Consider the following 16,869-nt stretch of genomic DNA (forward strand, 5'->3'; position numbering starts at 1 on the left):
ACATGTTGTTTTGTCGTTGTCAATATTAGCATCTAGGCCTACTTGTACGCAAATCACTTTTGTTAAACATCTTTCTCTGTATGTATGGTCGAATAATACTATTGATAGATTAAAACAAATATATTATATTCGAATTAATGATTTTCCAAGTAAGCATTACCCTGTTCATTTTAAAATACATTTCTCACTGCGTTGTTTCATTCCTTGATCCGTCTTTCAACAAAGCAAGCAAAAAATCATACGTCACATTTTATCACATGACGTCAGACACATTGCATACAAGGGTAAGTTTTCATTTAGTAGAAGTTTTCACAGAGTTGAAAGCCGTAAATTATTGCATTTTCTGATATTTGAAGATTTATTTTGGGTAGGCCTAAACAATGCAATTTCTCGGATTTTCTCAATCTGTCGGAGATGAGCGACTTCAAAGTCGATCTCTATCTCTAAAGGGCAGCGAAATACTCATTACATGGATAGTTTACACATATTTTCTATCATGATAAACTTCACTTTCGATCCAATATTTTGATAAATGGCTAGGCTCCGTAGAACTAAGATTAAAGATGGCGACCTTTGGCTTCGCAGCTCGATCTAGACGCTTCGTGTCGCTGTTGCTAAGTAAATCATTGCGCGGCTTGGTTGACTTGTATTTTTCCGAATGTATGTATATTTTGATAAACGAAGGTTAGCATCTTTGTCACTTGCATTAAATTATAAGGAATGACTTTAATTCTGGGGCAATTTATACTAGTATAACATGGTTTGGGTCAGTTTACGCTTTTTTATAATCCGCTTCGCGGATTATAAAGCGTAAACTGACCCAAACCAGGTTATACTCGTATAACTTGCCCCAGAATTAAAGTCATTCCTTAAATATATACTCATTGTCCGTCCTGAATAAGGCATCCTACGGTGAGTGTAGTGGTTGAAGGGCTACTACCACATATACTGTCCGTCCTGAATAAGGCGTCCTACAGTATATGGGGGTAATCCGAGGGCGACTGGGCTCTACATTTTAAGTTAGCACTACCAGTTTATCGTTGCTTGCATCTGATTGATACAGTGATTCTCTGTTGGATGATAATTAACCTAGATAAGGTTAGGACATATTTGTATATTTTGGCAGTCCACTAAAATCATACCAATTAGTTTAAATTAGTTATTGTTGAATACCCCAAACCCTGGAATTGACCAGGTACGATCCCAGAATTTAATGTAAATACGTTACAGATGTACATAAATGCGACGGGTTAAAAATGCTTTTTCAAATGGACAAAATTTGCCGAAACATCGGACCATGTACAGATCTTTATTATCAACCATAGATGATTAGTATACAACATTGTATGAAGTGTATTAAGATTATGTATATTACGAATGACAACTATACACGTACGTTAATTTGATAATGGTTGTGAATTATTAGAACTCTGGGTGAATGTACTGGAATATTTCTTCATTCATGCAAAAGTCTATTTTACAAATCCATTAGAAACCCCTCTGCTTCACAATGTACCCGGCATGTACTTGTATGAACTTTTCTGATAAAAACCGCAAACCTCATTACTTTTAGCCTGTCAAGATAACGCGCCTTGTGTCCCTGGACTAAAGCCTTGATCCGCCCAGTCTTCAATGTACAGTTACCGGATTCCACCCAAGATTCTACCCGAGAAAATATTCTCCAGTTGTCTCCATGCCTCACATTTCTAAGGCACGGACATTGAAAGGTAATACAGTAATCTCACTTTTAAAATGTCCTTTTTTCTTTAATTTTTTTCTCTCTCTAAATATTCGTTCTACATTTCTCTGTTGATGCGATATGGGTAACGTTTTGAGGTTCTCGCAGATCGATTTTCTGTCACGTGGTAGCAATACATACATGTACGCGATCGTGAACAGGTATATAGTGTTATTAATGGCTTAGTCGGATGTCTCCACTGTCTGCGGACATTTCGCGGGCTATCTAGGTTAAAAGGACAATTCTAGCATATTCATTTCTGGTTATCGGATTTCTTGTAGACTGGTCTCTGTATTAAATTTTATTTTATTCCATGCATCTGATCGCTTTCATACCTTTTTATAATGTCCGACATGCAAATGCATAAAATCCAATAAAAATCAACATTGAGAACTTGGACAAGTTTAATTCTAGTTCAATAAACGCAGCTGATTTCAGCAATGTGAAATCGGTTTCCTCTTGTTGGTGGTGTAGTACGTACCCATTCGAGAATTTTTCACTCCTGTAGAGACGTCTCTAACTTCAGATGAAGTGCCACAAATTTAGTCTCGTGCTTAGGATCGTAATACTGAGGGGCTTAGGACCGTAACACTGAGGCGCTTAGGGTCATAACACAGAAGCGCTTAGGGCTTAACACTGAAGTGTTTAGGATTGTAACACTGAGGCACTTAGGACCGTAACACTGAGGCGCTTAGGGTCGTAACACTGAGGCGCTTCGGATTATAACACTGAGGCGCTTCGGATTGTAACACTGAAGCGCTTAGGACCGTAACACTGAGGCGCTTCGGATTATAACACTGAGGCGCTTAGGGTCTCGTGCTTAGGATCGTAATACTGAGGGGCTTAGGACCGTAACACTGAGGCGCTTAGGGTCATAACACAGAAGCGCTTAGGGCCGTAACACTGAAGTGTTTAGGATTGTAACACTGAGGCACTTAGGACCGTAACACTGAGGCGCTTAGGGTCGTAACACTGAGGCGCTTCGGATTATAACACTGAGGCGCTTAGGGTCGTAACACTGAGGCGCTTCGGATTATAACACTGAGGCGCTTCGGATTGTAACACTGAAGCGCTTAGGACCGTAACACTGAGGCGCTTCGGATTATAACACTGAGGCGCTTAGGGTCATAACAGTGAGGGGCTTAAGATCGTAACGCTGAGGCGCTTAGGGTCGTAACACTGAGGTGCTTAGGACCGTAACACTGGGGTGCTTAAGATCGTAACACTGAGGCGCTTAGGGTCGTAACACCGAATCGCTTAGTGTTGTAACACTGGAGTGCTTAGGACCGTAACACTGAAGCGCGTAGGGCCGTAACACTGAGGCGCTTAGGGCCGTAACACTGAGGGTTCTATATTCTGCCTCCATTTTTAAGGTCATATCTGAAAGACCCGTAATTTTTGCTTCTAATGTTGGGTGCATGGCGAAGGAACATTGTCTATGTTAAACGTGATTTGAAGTGAAGTTGTGTTGTAAAATATCCTGCACTACTTGATTTCTACAATATCTCGCCTACTTAATCCCACTTTGCTTCATATAATTCAATTAAGGAATATTTCAGTAAAATACTAACGCGACACACGAAAAGAGAATGGAACTCACAATAATATGTATATCCACGGTAATACTAGAATTCAAAGCTTTATTAACCCGTGCTGCTATTTGGAATACATGATGAATACATGATGAAATTCAATAATCAACTTGAAGCGGGTTTTTTTTTTTCAGAATAGAGAATTTCATATCTATAATGTTTTTGTAGGGGATGCTTTCAAAAACGACTTTAAATGATAAACAGATGTGAATTCTAGATACGTTTTGAATTTGGGGCGCGAAGATCCTGTCCATGTTTACAACTATCCACATGGCGGTTTCGGATTAAAAAAAAAAGTTTTTACAATGAAAAAACTTACCAAACTTCTTTGTGCTTGCTCCCTAAATGTCGAAATCTTGTATTTTATTTAAATCCGTTTATCTTATCAAGATATAGGGCTCACGACGGGTGTGACCGGTCGACAGGTGATGCTTACTCCTCCTAGGCACCTGATCCCACCTCTGGTGTGTCCAGGGGTACGTGTTTGCCCAACTATCTATTTTGTATTGCTTATAGGAGTTATGGGATTGATCATTGTTCGTTATCTTCACCTTTCATTGACGTACGTTTTAGAAAACTTGGTATTCTTACGCACGTAGTTTACAGGTGTTTGTTGGCAGTCCTATGAAATGCGCGCGCATTCGTCTCTCTCTGGGTATAAGTGATGAATACGTGTTTAAACACACGGTTTTATGTAAATGCAAAATTTATCCCATGTAAAAATTATTCGTGTCTATGCCCCCTTCAAAACAATGCCTCCTTTGTTTTAGGTTGTCTGATCCTATAAAACAATGTCTCCTTTATTTTAGGTTGTGTGATCCTATAAAACAATGCCTCCTTTATTTTAGGTTGTGTGGTCCTATAAAACAATGCCTCCTTTGTTTTAGGTTGTCTGATCCTATAAAACAATGTCTCCTTTATTTTAGGTTGTGTGGTCCTATAAAACAATGTCTCCTTTGTTTTAGGTTGTGTGATCCTATAAAACAATGTCTCCTTTGTTTTAGGTTGTGTGGTCCTATAAAACAATGCCTCCTTTGTTTTAGGTTGTCTGATCCTATAAAACAATGTCTCCTTTATTTTAGGTTGTGTGATCCTATAAAACAGTGCCTCCTTTGTTTTAGGTTGTGTGGTCCTATAAAACAATGCCTCCTTTGTTTTAGGTGTTCTGACCGGGTCTGTGATCCTATAAAACAATGCCTCCTTTGTTTTAGGTTGTGTGATCCTATAAAACAACGCCTCCTTTGTTTTAGGTTGTGTGATCCTATAAAACAATGCCTCCTTTGTTTTAGGTTGTGTGATCCTATAAAACAGTGCCTCCTTTGTTTTAGGTTGTGTGGTCCTATAAAACAATGTCTCCTTTGTTTTAGGTTGTGTGATCCTATAAAACAGTGCCTCCTTTGTTTTAGGTTGTGTGGTCCTATAAAACAATGCCTCCTTTGTTTTAGGTTGTCTGATCCTATAAAACAATGCCTCCTTTGTTTTAGGTTGTCTGATCGGGTCTGTGGTCCTACTTGTCGTCCTTCTGATATCCCATCATCAGAAAAACTTAAAGGATATTAGCAGCAAACTTCCATTTCGTATAATTATTTCATTTGATGATGTCACACAATCTCAAGAAAATAAAAGAAATATAGAGGAGAGTACACCACCTGCACACACACAAACCCACCCCCCATATCTATGTGGCTACAACGTCGGGAGGATCGGAAATCGACTCTTCCAGTTTGCATCTTTGTATGGTATTGCATTCATGAAGAAAATGAAATACGTCATCCACACCAATGACGTCATCAATCAGATATTCCTTCTCCACAATGACTCCAATCTTCTCATCACAGACAGCCTAAAATCCATCTGTAATGTTACCATATACAGAAGGGAGCGTCTATGTTGTGGCTTTGACAACAGAATTCTAAATTTCCACCCGTCGCCCGGTGAGACGTACAGAATCATCACCTATCTTCAGTCTTGGAAGTATTTTGAAAACGCGAAAGAAAACATCAAAAAGCAATTCGTTTTCAAACCAAGCATCATCTCTTCAGTGAAAAATGTGACTGCTGGTATTCTCAGGCGCTTCAACGTCACTTCCCGTAAAGACGTGGTTCTGGTCGGTCTTCATATTCGGCGAGGCGATATAACCATGAAAAACACATACGGTCACGAGGTGGCGACACCTGAATACCTGTATAAAGCAGTCGACCATTTCAATAACTTTCTAAATGTAATATATGTCGTCTGCTCCACTGATCTGACTTGGATCAAAGCCAATATGCCAAAAAATGCTGTACAAGTTTATTTCAATGTCCCGAATGCTTTTCCAGAGAATGACTTAGCATTGATTGCGTCATGTGACCACGTCATCACAACTGTTGGTACTTTTGGGTGGTGGGGAGCGTGGTTGTCAGGAGGTCACGTGACTTTCTATAAGTGGCCAGCTAGAAAAGGAACAATACTTAGGGATGGTTTCAGCGAAGATTTTATGGATTTTTTTTACCCTAGATGGGTGGGATACTGAGAGATCCGGTCTCTATAATACACTATGTATACCTGACTGTGTTTATAAGTCTCTATACTACACTATGTATACCTGACTGTGTTTATAAGTCTCTATACTACACTATGTATACCTGACTGTGTTTATAAGTCTCTATACTACACTATGTATACCTGACTGTGTTTATAAGTCTCTATACTACACTATGTATACCTGACTGTGTTTATAAGTCGTTTGGTATTCTTTAGTTCGTACCTTAGTACTGTCTGCTTTTTACAACTTATTTTTGACTGACTAATCATAATGATGTGGCATTACTGCTGGAATAAAGTGTAGCTATTCTGATATAAATAATTACATTAATCAAGTAAAGCATTGAGTTGATAGACATTCTTTTTATTAAAAAAAAAAGTCAAATCACCCTACACAAAGACATTTGCATATCAATTTGTTTTTTTTGTTGTTTTTTTTATATTGTAGACTTGTGGTATTTTTTCGCTATATTCGTACGTAAAACACCAATTAATGGTCCAGGCCGCAGGAATCGTGCCTTAAATGAAACCTTATCAACACTACATTAATTGGATATCTTGTGTCATTAACGGTTCGGAATACGTCCCTATGCAGAATCCTATCAGAAGCACAATTACACCATGAATATAATTTCAATTCATTTCCTGTACAATTTCTTTTTAATACAATATCTTGACTGATTACGAGTGAACTTTGTAATCTTAAAATTTAATAATCTTTGAATTTCTGACGGTAGTTTAGAAAATTGTTGAAACGTTATACACACTCGAATTGAAACGCGATTTATCTCCTTAACTACGATAAAATTCAAAGTGTGTCCCTGCAAACGCTGTGAATTTTTTTTTATCAAAATGATTTATGGGTTTTTCAGCGAGATGAAAACAGTCCAGAAATTACCCAGGGCATTTAATTCAAGACGGACAAATATTTCAGATACAAAAAATCGTAGAGGAACAAGAATGTCATGGAAAATATCGACAAAACTGGAAAGAGATGTCAAGGAGGTACGAATTTTTCTTTTAATATACCTCATGTACATATAAGTAAAGATCGGAGATTTTAATCCATACACAAGCTAAGTGAAAGTCTTTAGAATACAGTTACTGACTGGGATCTCGGACACAGTCTATAACTGTTTTGTTATACACCTTCAGTTTTAGGTTCTTTTACTAGATGCGCATTGTTTGTTGACTTTGAACTTGTGACAAGACGTATTCACTAGTTTAAAAGAAAACATACCCAATATCCTAATTAATGATGAATAATTACATTCCTCGTGTTTCTGTTTCTGTTTCATCTAATAAATTCTGCATATCATCAGTCAGTCAGATCAGTAAACCTCGCCATTACGTAAACAGGGCAGCAGACCGAGAATCACGTGACTTGCGTAGCCAAAAGAATTACATGTTGGGCAGACTATTGCCTGGTCAACAGTTGACTGGTCAATAGACCACGAGTGTGAAAAAAATTTTAACAGTAAAATTTTTGGTTCTAAATCGTATTAGTTTTATTTAAGAAAAAAATAAGGTGTATAAAAATATGTAAGTTAGTACTCAAATACCTCCGCCAATACAATTACGAACTATGTCTTTATCACTGGAGTGATTTGCCTGTATGTACATCTCTAGGCAAAATATGTGTGGATTTTTACAAACATTTGTTTACGAGACTAGGAACAATTGATAAGATGTTTACAAATATGATCTACAAACATGGGCGCCTTAGACTGGCTTCCTAAGCCTTGACAATGGTTAGAGTCACTCTTTTACTTGTATTTTGTTTAAAAGAATGATAAAATGTGCTCACCAAATAAATGCCATGTTATTCGTTTTCCATTTTTTCAGGTTTATTCCTGACAGGAATGGTGTTTATCCTTATTTACATAATTGTGGAGAGCACCGACTTACGTCATCACTTATTCAAAGCTTCACGAACCTCTCATTTGTCACCAGTTTTCCCTCCAAGTCTCGCGCCCACTGCAAGCAACGGTACCAGTAAACCTACCCGCCACTCCGGCTTTCTCTGTGGGTCTGTAAAAGGGAACTTAGGAAACCGGTTGTTTGTTTTTGCATCTATATATGGCATTGCCAAAATGAAAAACATAACTTACGTCATTCCAAAACACGACACACTATTACACACATTTAACCTAGGAAATGACTCTACTCTACTGGTTTCACGGGACTTCCGTAAGTGCAAAGGAACCGTGTACCGAAAGGAAAGAATATGTTGCGGGTACGACCCAAAATTATTGAATTTAGACTTAAGTAAAGGATATACATTAATTACCTATCTACAGTCCTGGAAATATTTTGAAGGAGCACAGAGACACCTGAAGAGTCAGCTGACATTTAAGATTGACACGCAGTTGTGGGTAAATCATACTTTAGAAAAAATACTGCAAAATCAAAACTACACACAACGTGATGACGTCACATTTATTGGTATTCATGTCCGGCGTGGAGATATGATGACGAGTGTATCTGGCTATGGATATCAAGTGGCCACGCCTGCCTACTTACACAGAGCAATAGACAATTTCAAACATTTGTCAAACGTGATTTACATCGTTTGCTCGTTAGAAATACGATGGGTCAAAGGTCATTTACATAACCTCACCAATGTATACTACAGCGACCCAAAGCATGGGCCGCAGAAAGACCTAGCACTATTGGCTGCTTGTGATCACGTGATTACAACAGTGGGGACGTTTGGTTGGTGGGGAGGATGGCTATCAGGAGGAAATGTCACGTACTATAAATGGCCCGCAAAACCTGGATCCGGCCTCAGATCGCAATTCAGCAGGGACTATACGGATTTCTTTCTACCTCAGTGGATTGGCTTGTAATGGAATTGTCACAATTAAATCTAGATGTTCCATTTTAGAATTACGTCAAGCCCTCATATAACAAAGAAAAAAAGCTTCATTCATTCATTAAGACCAATATCTATGAGAGAAAAACTTTGAGAATTAAATGAAAAGAATTATCATACTATTGTATTCTCTTTCAGCTTTTTTTTTTTTTTTTTTTTTTTTTTTGGAAGCGTTACATATACTTTTTTGGCACACCGTTTTTGCCAAAAATAGCTCTAAAACTTCATTGTTATTTCGGATTTCAAACATTTCAGTTGAGCATCACTGAAGAGACATTATTTGTCGAAATGCGCATCTGGTGCATCAAAATCGGTACCGTATAAATTTTACATTATGACCCATGGGTCGAGGCCTCTGCTGGTGGACTGTTAGTCCCCGAGGGTCTCTACAGCCCAGTAGCTAAGTACTTCGTTACTAGCTTGAAAATACGGATGTATATTTAATTGCTGTTACAAAATTTAGAAATTCATTTCAAATTAAGGATTATCTCCCTCACGCATAGCTCTTAACCTTAGACGAATTTGACTCCACTTTTTTTGGCACACTGTTTCCCCCTAAAATAGCTCTAAAACTTCATTGTTATTTCGGATTTCAAACATTTCGGTTGAGCATCACTGAAGAGACATTATTTGTCGAAATGCGCATCTGGTGCATCAAAATTGGTACCGTATAAATTTTACATATAAACAGGGCGGTATTTTTTAATGAATGATTAAACCAAAAAATTCGAGTAGTGCTTAGCAATATCGCTAGATATTGACTTCCGAATGGCGGGAAATGCTTCATTCAAATAAAATGGGTGAATTAGAATTAATGTCATACTTGATCTAAAGCTGTTCAGTAGACGCTAAACACCGAATTTCGTATAAATATCTATAAAGCATGAACCATAACGGTGAGTAATTGTAAAAGTAAACCAAAAGCATAACGAAAAGAAGTGGTGCGGGAAATGAATTCATTGCACGGGATTATCATTCTGAGGTCATGGCAGGCAAACTCGGTTGTAGTTTTAGGTCACCTGAGTCATTCAGGTGACGTATTGCTATAGGTCTGCGTCCGTCGTCGTCCGTCAACAATTGAACAGTTGATGATTATCCTTTCCATTCTTTTCAAATTTGGTAAAAAGCAGCTTGGGGACATTATTTGTAAATTTCAGGACTCCTGCACCCAGGGACCTTAAGGGAGTTTAGAAATTGTCGAAATTCTTCTCTACATCTGTGAGGAAAAAAATAATGCATAGTGATGTATAGAAGGAAGGCCTCTACCGAACTTCTAAAATTCGTGATCGCAGGGATAGGGGTCCTGACTCTAAGGCGGGGTCAATCTTTATGTGTAAACCATTCAAATGCTGTTGATACTAAATTGAAACTAAATGGCTATTTAGAAGGATCAAGTAGCCCTAAATATCAAAATTGTATATTTCATGATCCCTAGGGTAGGGGTTTTGGTACCATGGTGGGGTAAAAATGGTCATAGTGATTAAACGTCTACTGAAGGACACTTGGGGCTAGCAATACTCTTAATTAATACTCAGCTGACTGATAAGGCCTGTGGTCCTCTCGTTTTATTTCAAAGCTACACAGCAACTCGTGTGAAAGTAGATTAACTGTGATGAGAGTCAAGCTTTTCAACGTGTACAGCAAGTTGCATACCGATATGTAGCGGGGAAATTTTAAGAAACAGAAATCGAACGAACGGACTGACGGACAGACATACGGAGAGATGAGGAAAGTTTACCTTTATTTCCCTCCACTTTCTCTGGTAGGGGACCAACATTATTTTGTAATCAATTTTAACAGGATGATACATTGTGTCCTTTCAAGACGTGACAAAACCACTACCAGCTATACGTATACATGTATAACAAACAGAAACAAAACCAGTGTAATGACAGATGTAAACAGTACTAAGAATTCTAAATCAGTGTAATGACAGCTGTAAACAGTACTAAGAGTTATAAAGTTTCATTTTCAAATCAATTTATTTCCTAACCACCTTTCTTGAAAATCTGTTCATCGACGTGAAATAAATCATGAGACAATCACAGAAAATCGTGACAACATAGTAAACATCTTAATCTCGCTCAACGAGAAACAACAATATCATGTACACGAGAACACATAGACATACTTCTTAATAAAATGTTAGACATGGTATAACATTCTTATAAGGATGTATTCGATTAAAAAGATATCGAATAAAGCACCACGAAAATGTGAATTTGGCACAAATGTTACGAAACTATGGTTGAGTCTAACTCTGTATACGGTGGCGGCGGTGATAATATCCGGCCCTCGGAGAGCTCCCGCACCACTGGCATCTGCGGTCGGTATCCAGGTATAGAAGGAGGGGGCTCGTTTATAGGAAAGTGTCGTCTATTAGACGAGGAATCCACTGGGGCGTGATTTCGGAAGAATTCGGATTGGTTGTTTATTACAAGGTCCTCCTAAAAGGATGATAGGTTAATAGTGGTATAATTCATATCTTTCAACTGTTTTGTATTATGCGTGGTGTATGATTGTTAATGGCTAGACCGGTGTTCCATACATGTACGTCCAGTTATACTGAAGACATTAATTCCACATCGTCAAAATGTTGTTTGGTATTCAAAAGTTTCAGGTCAGTCAGGGCCAATTTCTGAAATAATACTTAATTATGCGATATTCAAAAGCAAAGGTCTTGAAAATATGCATGAATTTCTTGCCCTTTTTGGGTATTTGTGCAAGGTCAAATCAAGGTCATGCTGTATATGTGTGTGTCAGTCTTCTGCTAGACGGTAAAAATTCCAATTTTATATACCCAATATTTGCAAAAACGCAGGTACTCACTAAAAGGTGTGTCTACGTATTCTCCTGACGTGTTTTCATGAAAACAAATTGTCGCAAGAAAATTCACTGTTAACATTACTTTAAACACAAGATACCCACTAAATATATAAACGCAGATTTATGTTTCAAACTACATTAATTTGATCACAGGATAAATGTCTAGATTGTTTGTTTGGTGGGAGTATGTAACAGGGAGCAGACGATTTACTTACCCGTCATTGTGGAAGCCATTTAAGCATTAAACCCTGTGTATTGTTGTATATCCCCTTAATGCAAACACAGTACAACAGTTATATTTATATCCCCTTAATGCAAACACAGTACAACAGTTATATTTATATCCCCTTAATGCAAACACAGTACAACAGTTATATTTATATCCCCTTAATGCAAACACAGTACAACAGTTATTTTTATATCCCCTTAATGCAAACACAGTACAACAGTTATTTTTATTCTTGTCATAAATATATATAGGTTTATGTGTCAAGTCAAAAGGTCAGTGTTTTTATTGAAAAATGTAATATATTGAAATATAACTATTTTTTTCAAATAGTACATATGCATTATGTGACTCCAGTATGTGATAGATTTGAAAATCAATTATAAAATTCTAGAATGCACGCGCATGAATTGTACATGACGGACTTTTCTTTGCTGTTTTATTTCTTCATGACTTATATATATATATTACTTATTTCTGCATGACATATTTATGTATATTTCTAATTTCTGTATATCACTTGTTTCCGCATTACTTACTGTATGAATGTTGATTTGATTTCTGGATATTTCACTCCCAGAGTCTAGACTGAACATGACTTACTGTATGAATGTTGATTTGATTTCTGGATATTTCACTCCCAGGTCTAGACTGAACATGACTTACTGTATGAATGTTGATTTGATTTCTGGATATTTCACTCCCAGGTCTAGACTGAACATTGCTTACTGTATGAATGTTGATTTGATTTCTGGATATTTCACTCCCAGGTCTAGACTGAACATGACTTACTGTATGAATGTTGATTTGATTTCTGGATATCTCACTCCCAGGTCTAGACTGAACATGACTTACTGTGTGAATGTTGATTTGATTTCTGGATATTTCACTCCCAGGTCTAGACTGAACATGACTTACTGTATGAATGTTGATTTGATTTCTGGATATTTCACTCCCAGGTCTAGACTGAACATGACTTACTGTATGAATGTTGATTTGATTTCTGGATATTTCACTCCCAGGTCTAGACTGAACATGACTTACTGTATGAATGTTGATTTGATTTCTGGATATTTCACTCCCAGGTCTAGACTGAACATGACTTACTGTATGAATGTTGATTTGATTTCTGGATATTTCACTCCCAGGTCTAGACTGAACATGACTTACTGTATGAATGTTGATTTGATTTCTGGATATTTCACTCCCAGGTCTAGACTGAACATGACTTACTGTGTGAATGTTGATTTGATTTCTGGATATTTCACTCCCAGGTCTAGACTGAACATGACTTACTGTATGAATGTTGATTTGATTTCTGGATATCTCACTCCCAGGTCTAGACTGAACATGACTTACTGTGTGAATGTTGATTTGATTTCTGGATATTTCACTCCCAGGTCTAGACTGAACATGACTTACTGTATGAATGTTGATTTGATTTCTGGATATTTCACTCCCAGGTCTAGACTGAACATGACTTACTGTATGAATGTTGATTTGATTTCTGGATATTTCACTCCCAGGTCTAGACTGAACATGACTTACTGTATGAATGTTGATTTGATTTCTGGATATTTCACTCCCAGGTCTAGACTGAACATGACTTACTGTATGAATGTTGATTTGATTTCTGGATATTTCACTCCCAGGTCTAGACTGAACATGACTTACTGTATGAATGTTGATTTGATTTCTGGATATTTCACTCCCAGGTCTAGACTGAACATGACTTACTGTGTGAATGTTGATTTGATTTCTGGATATCTCACTCCCAGGTCTAGACTGAACATGACTTACTGTATGAATGTTGATTTGATTTCTGGATATCTCACTCCCAGGTCTAGATTGGACGTTTATTGTTGTTGTGTATGGATGAGCTACAAATAACAATCACATTTAGTTGTAAAAGATTGGGTAGCAGCCGTCATTGAGACGATAATTTTAAAGCTGTATGGCCCGATGTTCATGTATTATTTTTGTACATAATTACTTTAAAGCAGATTAATTACTTTATAAAGTTATTAACTTTCCCTTAATTACATGCTTGAAAACATCTGCATGTAAAAGAAAACAGTGCGAATATTATATAGAAAGTAAATATAGTGGGTACATATATAAATCATCCCATAATAGACGTCTATAAATAGACGCACGCGCGTCAGGGAAATCCCAGCATGATGTATTAACTTACACGCAACTGTCTAGTTTTAAGGCTGAAAGAGCGTAAAACAACGAATTACTAAGAGGTATTTGATATTTTTATTTCTTTTAAACTTATGATACGGTACTGTTATAACAAAATACACAGCTTTACACAGATAAGACCACCGGTGATCTGAAAGGTTGAACTGATCACGTGACTGTCACTTGAAATGGCAGAGTGACGCGGTTATTTGTAAACATCGATTTAAAATCAAATAATTTGGGTTAAAACAGGTGAAATAGTTCATGATATGTCGTACACCCTCATAACTACATACGTGCGATGATTTAATAGCGTTTTTACGAGATGGGAAAAAAATATTGTAATTCGGACCATACAGTTTTAAGAAAGGACAACATTCACGGAACTCAAAAGATGGAATGTATATTTTTATGTTGTTCCTGTATCACTAGCTTGTATACTCGTCAATGGTACGGTTTTTGGTGTTGTTGGGTTTTTGGTACGGTTTTTGGTGTTGTTGGGTTTTTGGTACGGTTTTGGTGTTGTTGGGTTTTTGATACGGTTTTGGTGTTGTTGGGTTTTTGATACGGTTTTGGTGTTGTTGGGTTTTTGGTACGGTTTTGGTGTTGTTGGGTTTTTGGTACGGTTTTGGTGTTGTTGGGTTTTTGGTACGGTTTTGGTGTTGTTGGGTTTTTGGTACGGTTTTGGTGTTGTTGGGTTTTTGGTACGGTTTTGGTGTTGTTGGGTTTTTGGTACGGTTTTGGTGTTGTTGGGTTTTTGGTACGGTTTTGGTGTTGTTGGGTTTTTGGTACGGTTTTGGTGTTGTTGGGTTTTTGGTACGGTTTTGGTGTTGTTGGGTTTTTGGTACGGTTTTGGTGTTGTTGGGTTTTTGATACGGTTTTGGTGTTGTTGGGTTTTTGATACGGTTTTGGTGTTGTTGGGTTTTTGATACGGTTTTGGTGTTGTTGGGTTTTTGATACGGTTTTGGTGTTGTTGGGTTTTTGATACGGTTTTGGTGTTGTTGGGTTTTTGATACGGTTTTGGTGTTGTTGGGTTTTTGGTACGGTTTTGGTGTTGTTGGGTTTTTGGTACGGTTTTGGTGTTGTTGGGTTTTTGGTACGGTTTTGGTGTTGTTGGGTTTTTGATACGGTTTTGGTGTTGTTGGGTTTTTGATACGGTTTTGGTGTTGTTGGGTTTTTGATACGGTTTTGGTGTTGTTGGGTTTTTGATACGGTTTTGGTGTTGTTGGGTTTTTGATACGGTTTTGGTGTTGTTGGGTTTTTGATACGGTTTTGGTGTTGTTGGGTTTTTGATACGGTTTTGGTGTTGTTGGGTTTTTGATACGGTTTTGGTGTTGTTGGGTTTTTGATACGGTTTTGGTGTTGTTGGGTTTTTGATACGGTTTTGGTGTTGTTGGGTTTTTGATACGGTTTTGGTGTTGTTAGTTTTTTCTTCAATTTTGCATACCTCCCCAGCCGAACGCAGTACAAGACAAGCAGCATCATTGGTCATTTAAAAGCTAGACTAACCAATCGGTGTATTGACATCAACGTTCAATTCAGGTCAATAACGCCTCTAAAGATGATCCGCCAATCAGAGCGCAGACTCTTGTTGATTTGAATACTCAGTTGCTGTGTCAACTTGAATGATTCCCCTTGTACTTACACGCATTGCCGGGTTCTACTGCTCTCCGACGATGGTTTGGCTTTGTGATTTTGCAACAACCGTTGGCATGGCAACATATATAGGTAATAGTAAGTAAAACTATGAACCCGAATATTCCACCAATTACTGCTCCGGCAATCCAACTGTCTGATCTAGAAATGTATAATTATAATGATAACATTAGTTTATTCAAAATCAAAGCTATGGCATTCAACAAATATTATCTAGAAAACGAAAGATGGTGAAAATGTTCAGAGACTATTTTTTTTAACTACATGTATGCAAAGAAGAAAATTATTATTGAAGTCGTTGAACTTCAATGGATGATTTAAAGGAATTCTACTTCAGCTCTCTAAACAATCCCAAAATGTGCATACAATTCATTTAAAATATCTACGGTAGGTGTCTCGAGATCCTCTATATCCCGGATGTACGGGAGGGGCTTCGTATTGGAGTAATCTATAGTAGTAGCGGCTCTATTGCTATGAGAATCGGATAATACATTTTTTGTCTCAAGCTACATGTACTTCCCGGCTAGGATGTTTTGTGACCATGCTGAAAATTGGATCACTGGTATGTCCGTTGTATACAGGTGTAGTCGGCTATCTCGTTATGTCCGTTATATACAGGTGTAGTCAGCTATCTCGTTATGTCCGTTATATACAGGTGTAGTCGGCTATCTCGTTATGTCCGTTATATACAGGTGTAGTCGGCTATCTCGTTATGTCCGTTATATACAGGTGTAGTCGGCTACCTCAATATGTCCGTTATATACAGGTGTGGTCGACTATATATCTCGGATCCGACTGTAATTGTGTTTAATACACAGTCAGAATTTTCCAATGGCTACACGCTTTTTCTTTTTTTCTTTTACAACAATGTAGATAGAATTATTCACAATGCACAGAAGTAAAGAAGAAGATATTTGAATATTAAACGCACTTTTGCTATATACATGTACCTATATAGGGCCCTGCCTTAAGAATCTAACCCTGGACCAGGGGTCATGAATTTCACAACATTGGTAAAGACAATCACATCGATGACATGCTCTTCATAACCACATAAATAGTTTGTCATCAAGCTGTGCAGGGGTAGAGAATAATGCATTTTCAGAATACGAGTCATAAATCCCCGCTCTAGCAGCAGGTGCCCTAATCCCAGGGCCATCAATTTCACGGTTCGAGTACAGTGTTCTCCCTTCGTGATTACTATGTACTCAGTTCTATTGTTTAATGTCCAGGAGTCAATAAG

General features: G+C 37.6%; 3 protein-coding genes across 4 annotated transcripts in view; 2 read left to right on the forward strand and 1 right to left on the reverse strand.

Annotated features, from left to right (window-relative positions):
* The first annotated feature begins 1,502 nt into the window (after nucleotides 1-1,502).
* LOC125656101 (galactoside alpha-(1,2)-fucosyltransferase 2-like) lies at nucleotides 1,503-5,961 on the forward strand. The gene is made up of 2 exons (XM_048886690.2): nucleotides 1,503-1,727; nucleotides 4,815-5,961. Exons 1-2 carry the CDS (start codon nucleotides 1,694-1,696, stop codon nucleotides 5,843-5,845), a joined length of 1,065 nt encoding a protein of 354 aa, XP_048742647.1. The 5' UTR covers nucleotides 1,503-1,693; the 3' UTR covers nucleotides 5,846-5,961.
* A 315-nt stretch (nucleotides 5,962-6,276) lies between these two features.
* On the forward strand, nucleotides 6,277-8,850 carry LOC125656102 (galactoside 2-alpha-L-fucosyltransferase SEC1-like). Of its 2 annotated transcripts, none has more exons than XM_056143058.1 (2): nucleotides 6,277-7,607; nucleotides 7,702-8,850. In XM_056143058.1, exon 2 carries the CDS (start codon nucleotides 7,719-7,721, stop codon nucleotides 8,703-8,705), a length of 987 nt encoding a protein of 328 aa, XP_055999033.1. In that variant the 5' UTR covers nucleotides 6,277-7,607; nucleotides 7,702-7,718; the 3' UTR covers nucleotides 8,706-8,850. The 2 variants fall into 2 exon arrangements, with proteins under 2 accessions (XP_055999033.1, XP_048742648.2); XM_048886691.2 differs by having other exon boundaries at nucleotides 6,281-6,861.
* Nucleotides 8,851-10,694: 1,844 nt separating this feature from the next.
* LOC125656220 (uncharacterized) overlaps nucleotides 10,695-16,869 on the reverse strand; it is a 13,448-nt gene continuing 7,273 nt past the window's right edge. Inside the window, exons 3-5 of the mRNA XM_048886828.2 lie at nucleotides 15,616-15,767; nucleotides 13,584-13,663; nucleotides 10,695-11,178 (exon numbers count right to left, since the gene is read on the reverse strand). Coding sequence (XP_048742785.1) covers nucleotides 10,966-11,178; nucleotides 13,584-13,663; nucleotides 15,616-15,767 — 445 coding nt within the window. The 3' untranslated portion in view covers nucleotides 10,695-10,965. The remainder of the gene's footprint in view (nucleotides 11,179-13,583; nucleotides 13,664-15,615; nucleotides 15,768-16,869) is intronic.

Source organism: Ostrea edulis, chromosome 7, assembly GCF_947568905.1.
Source record: "Ostrea edulis chromosome 7, xbOstEdul1.1, whole genome shotgun sequence".
Classification (NCBI taxonomy): domain Eukaryota; kingdom Metazoa; phylum Mollusca; class Bivalvia; order Ostreida; family Ostreidae; genus Ostrea; species Ostrea edulis.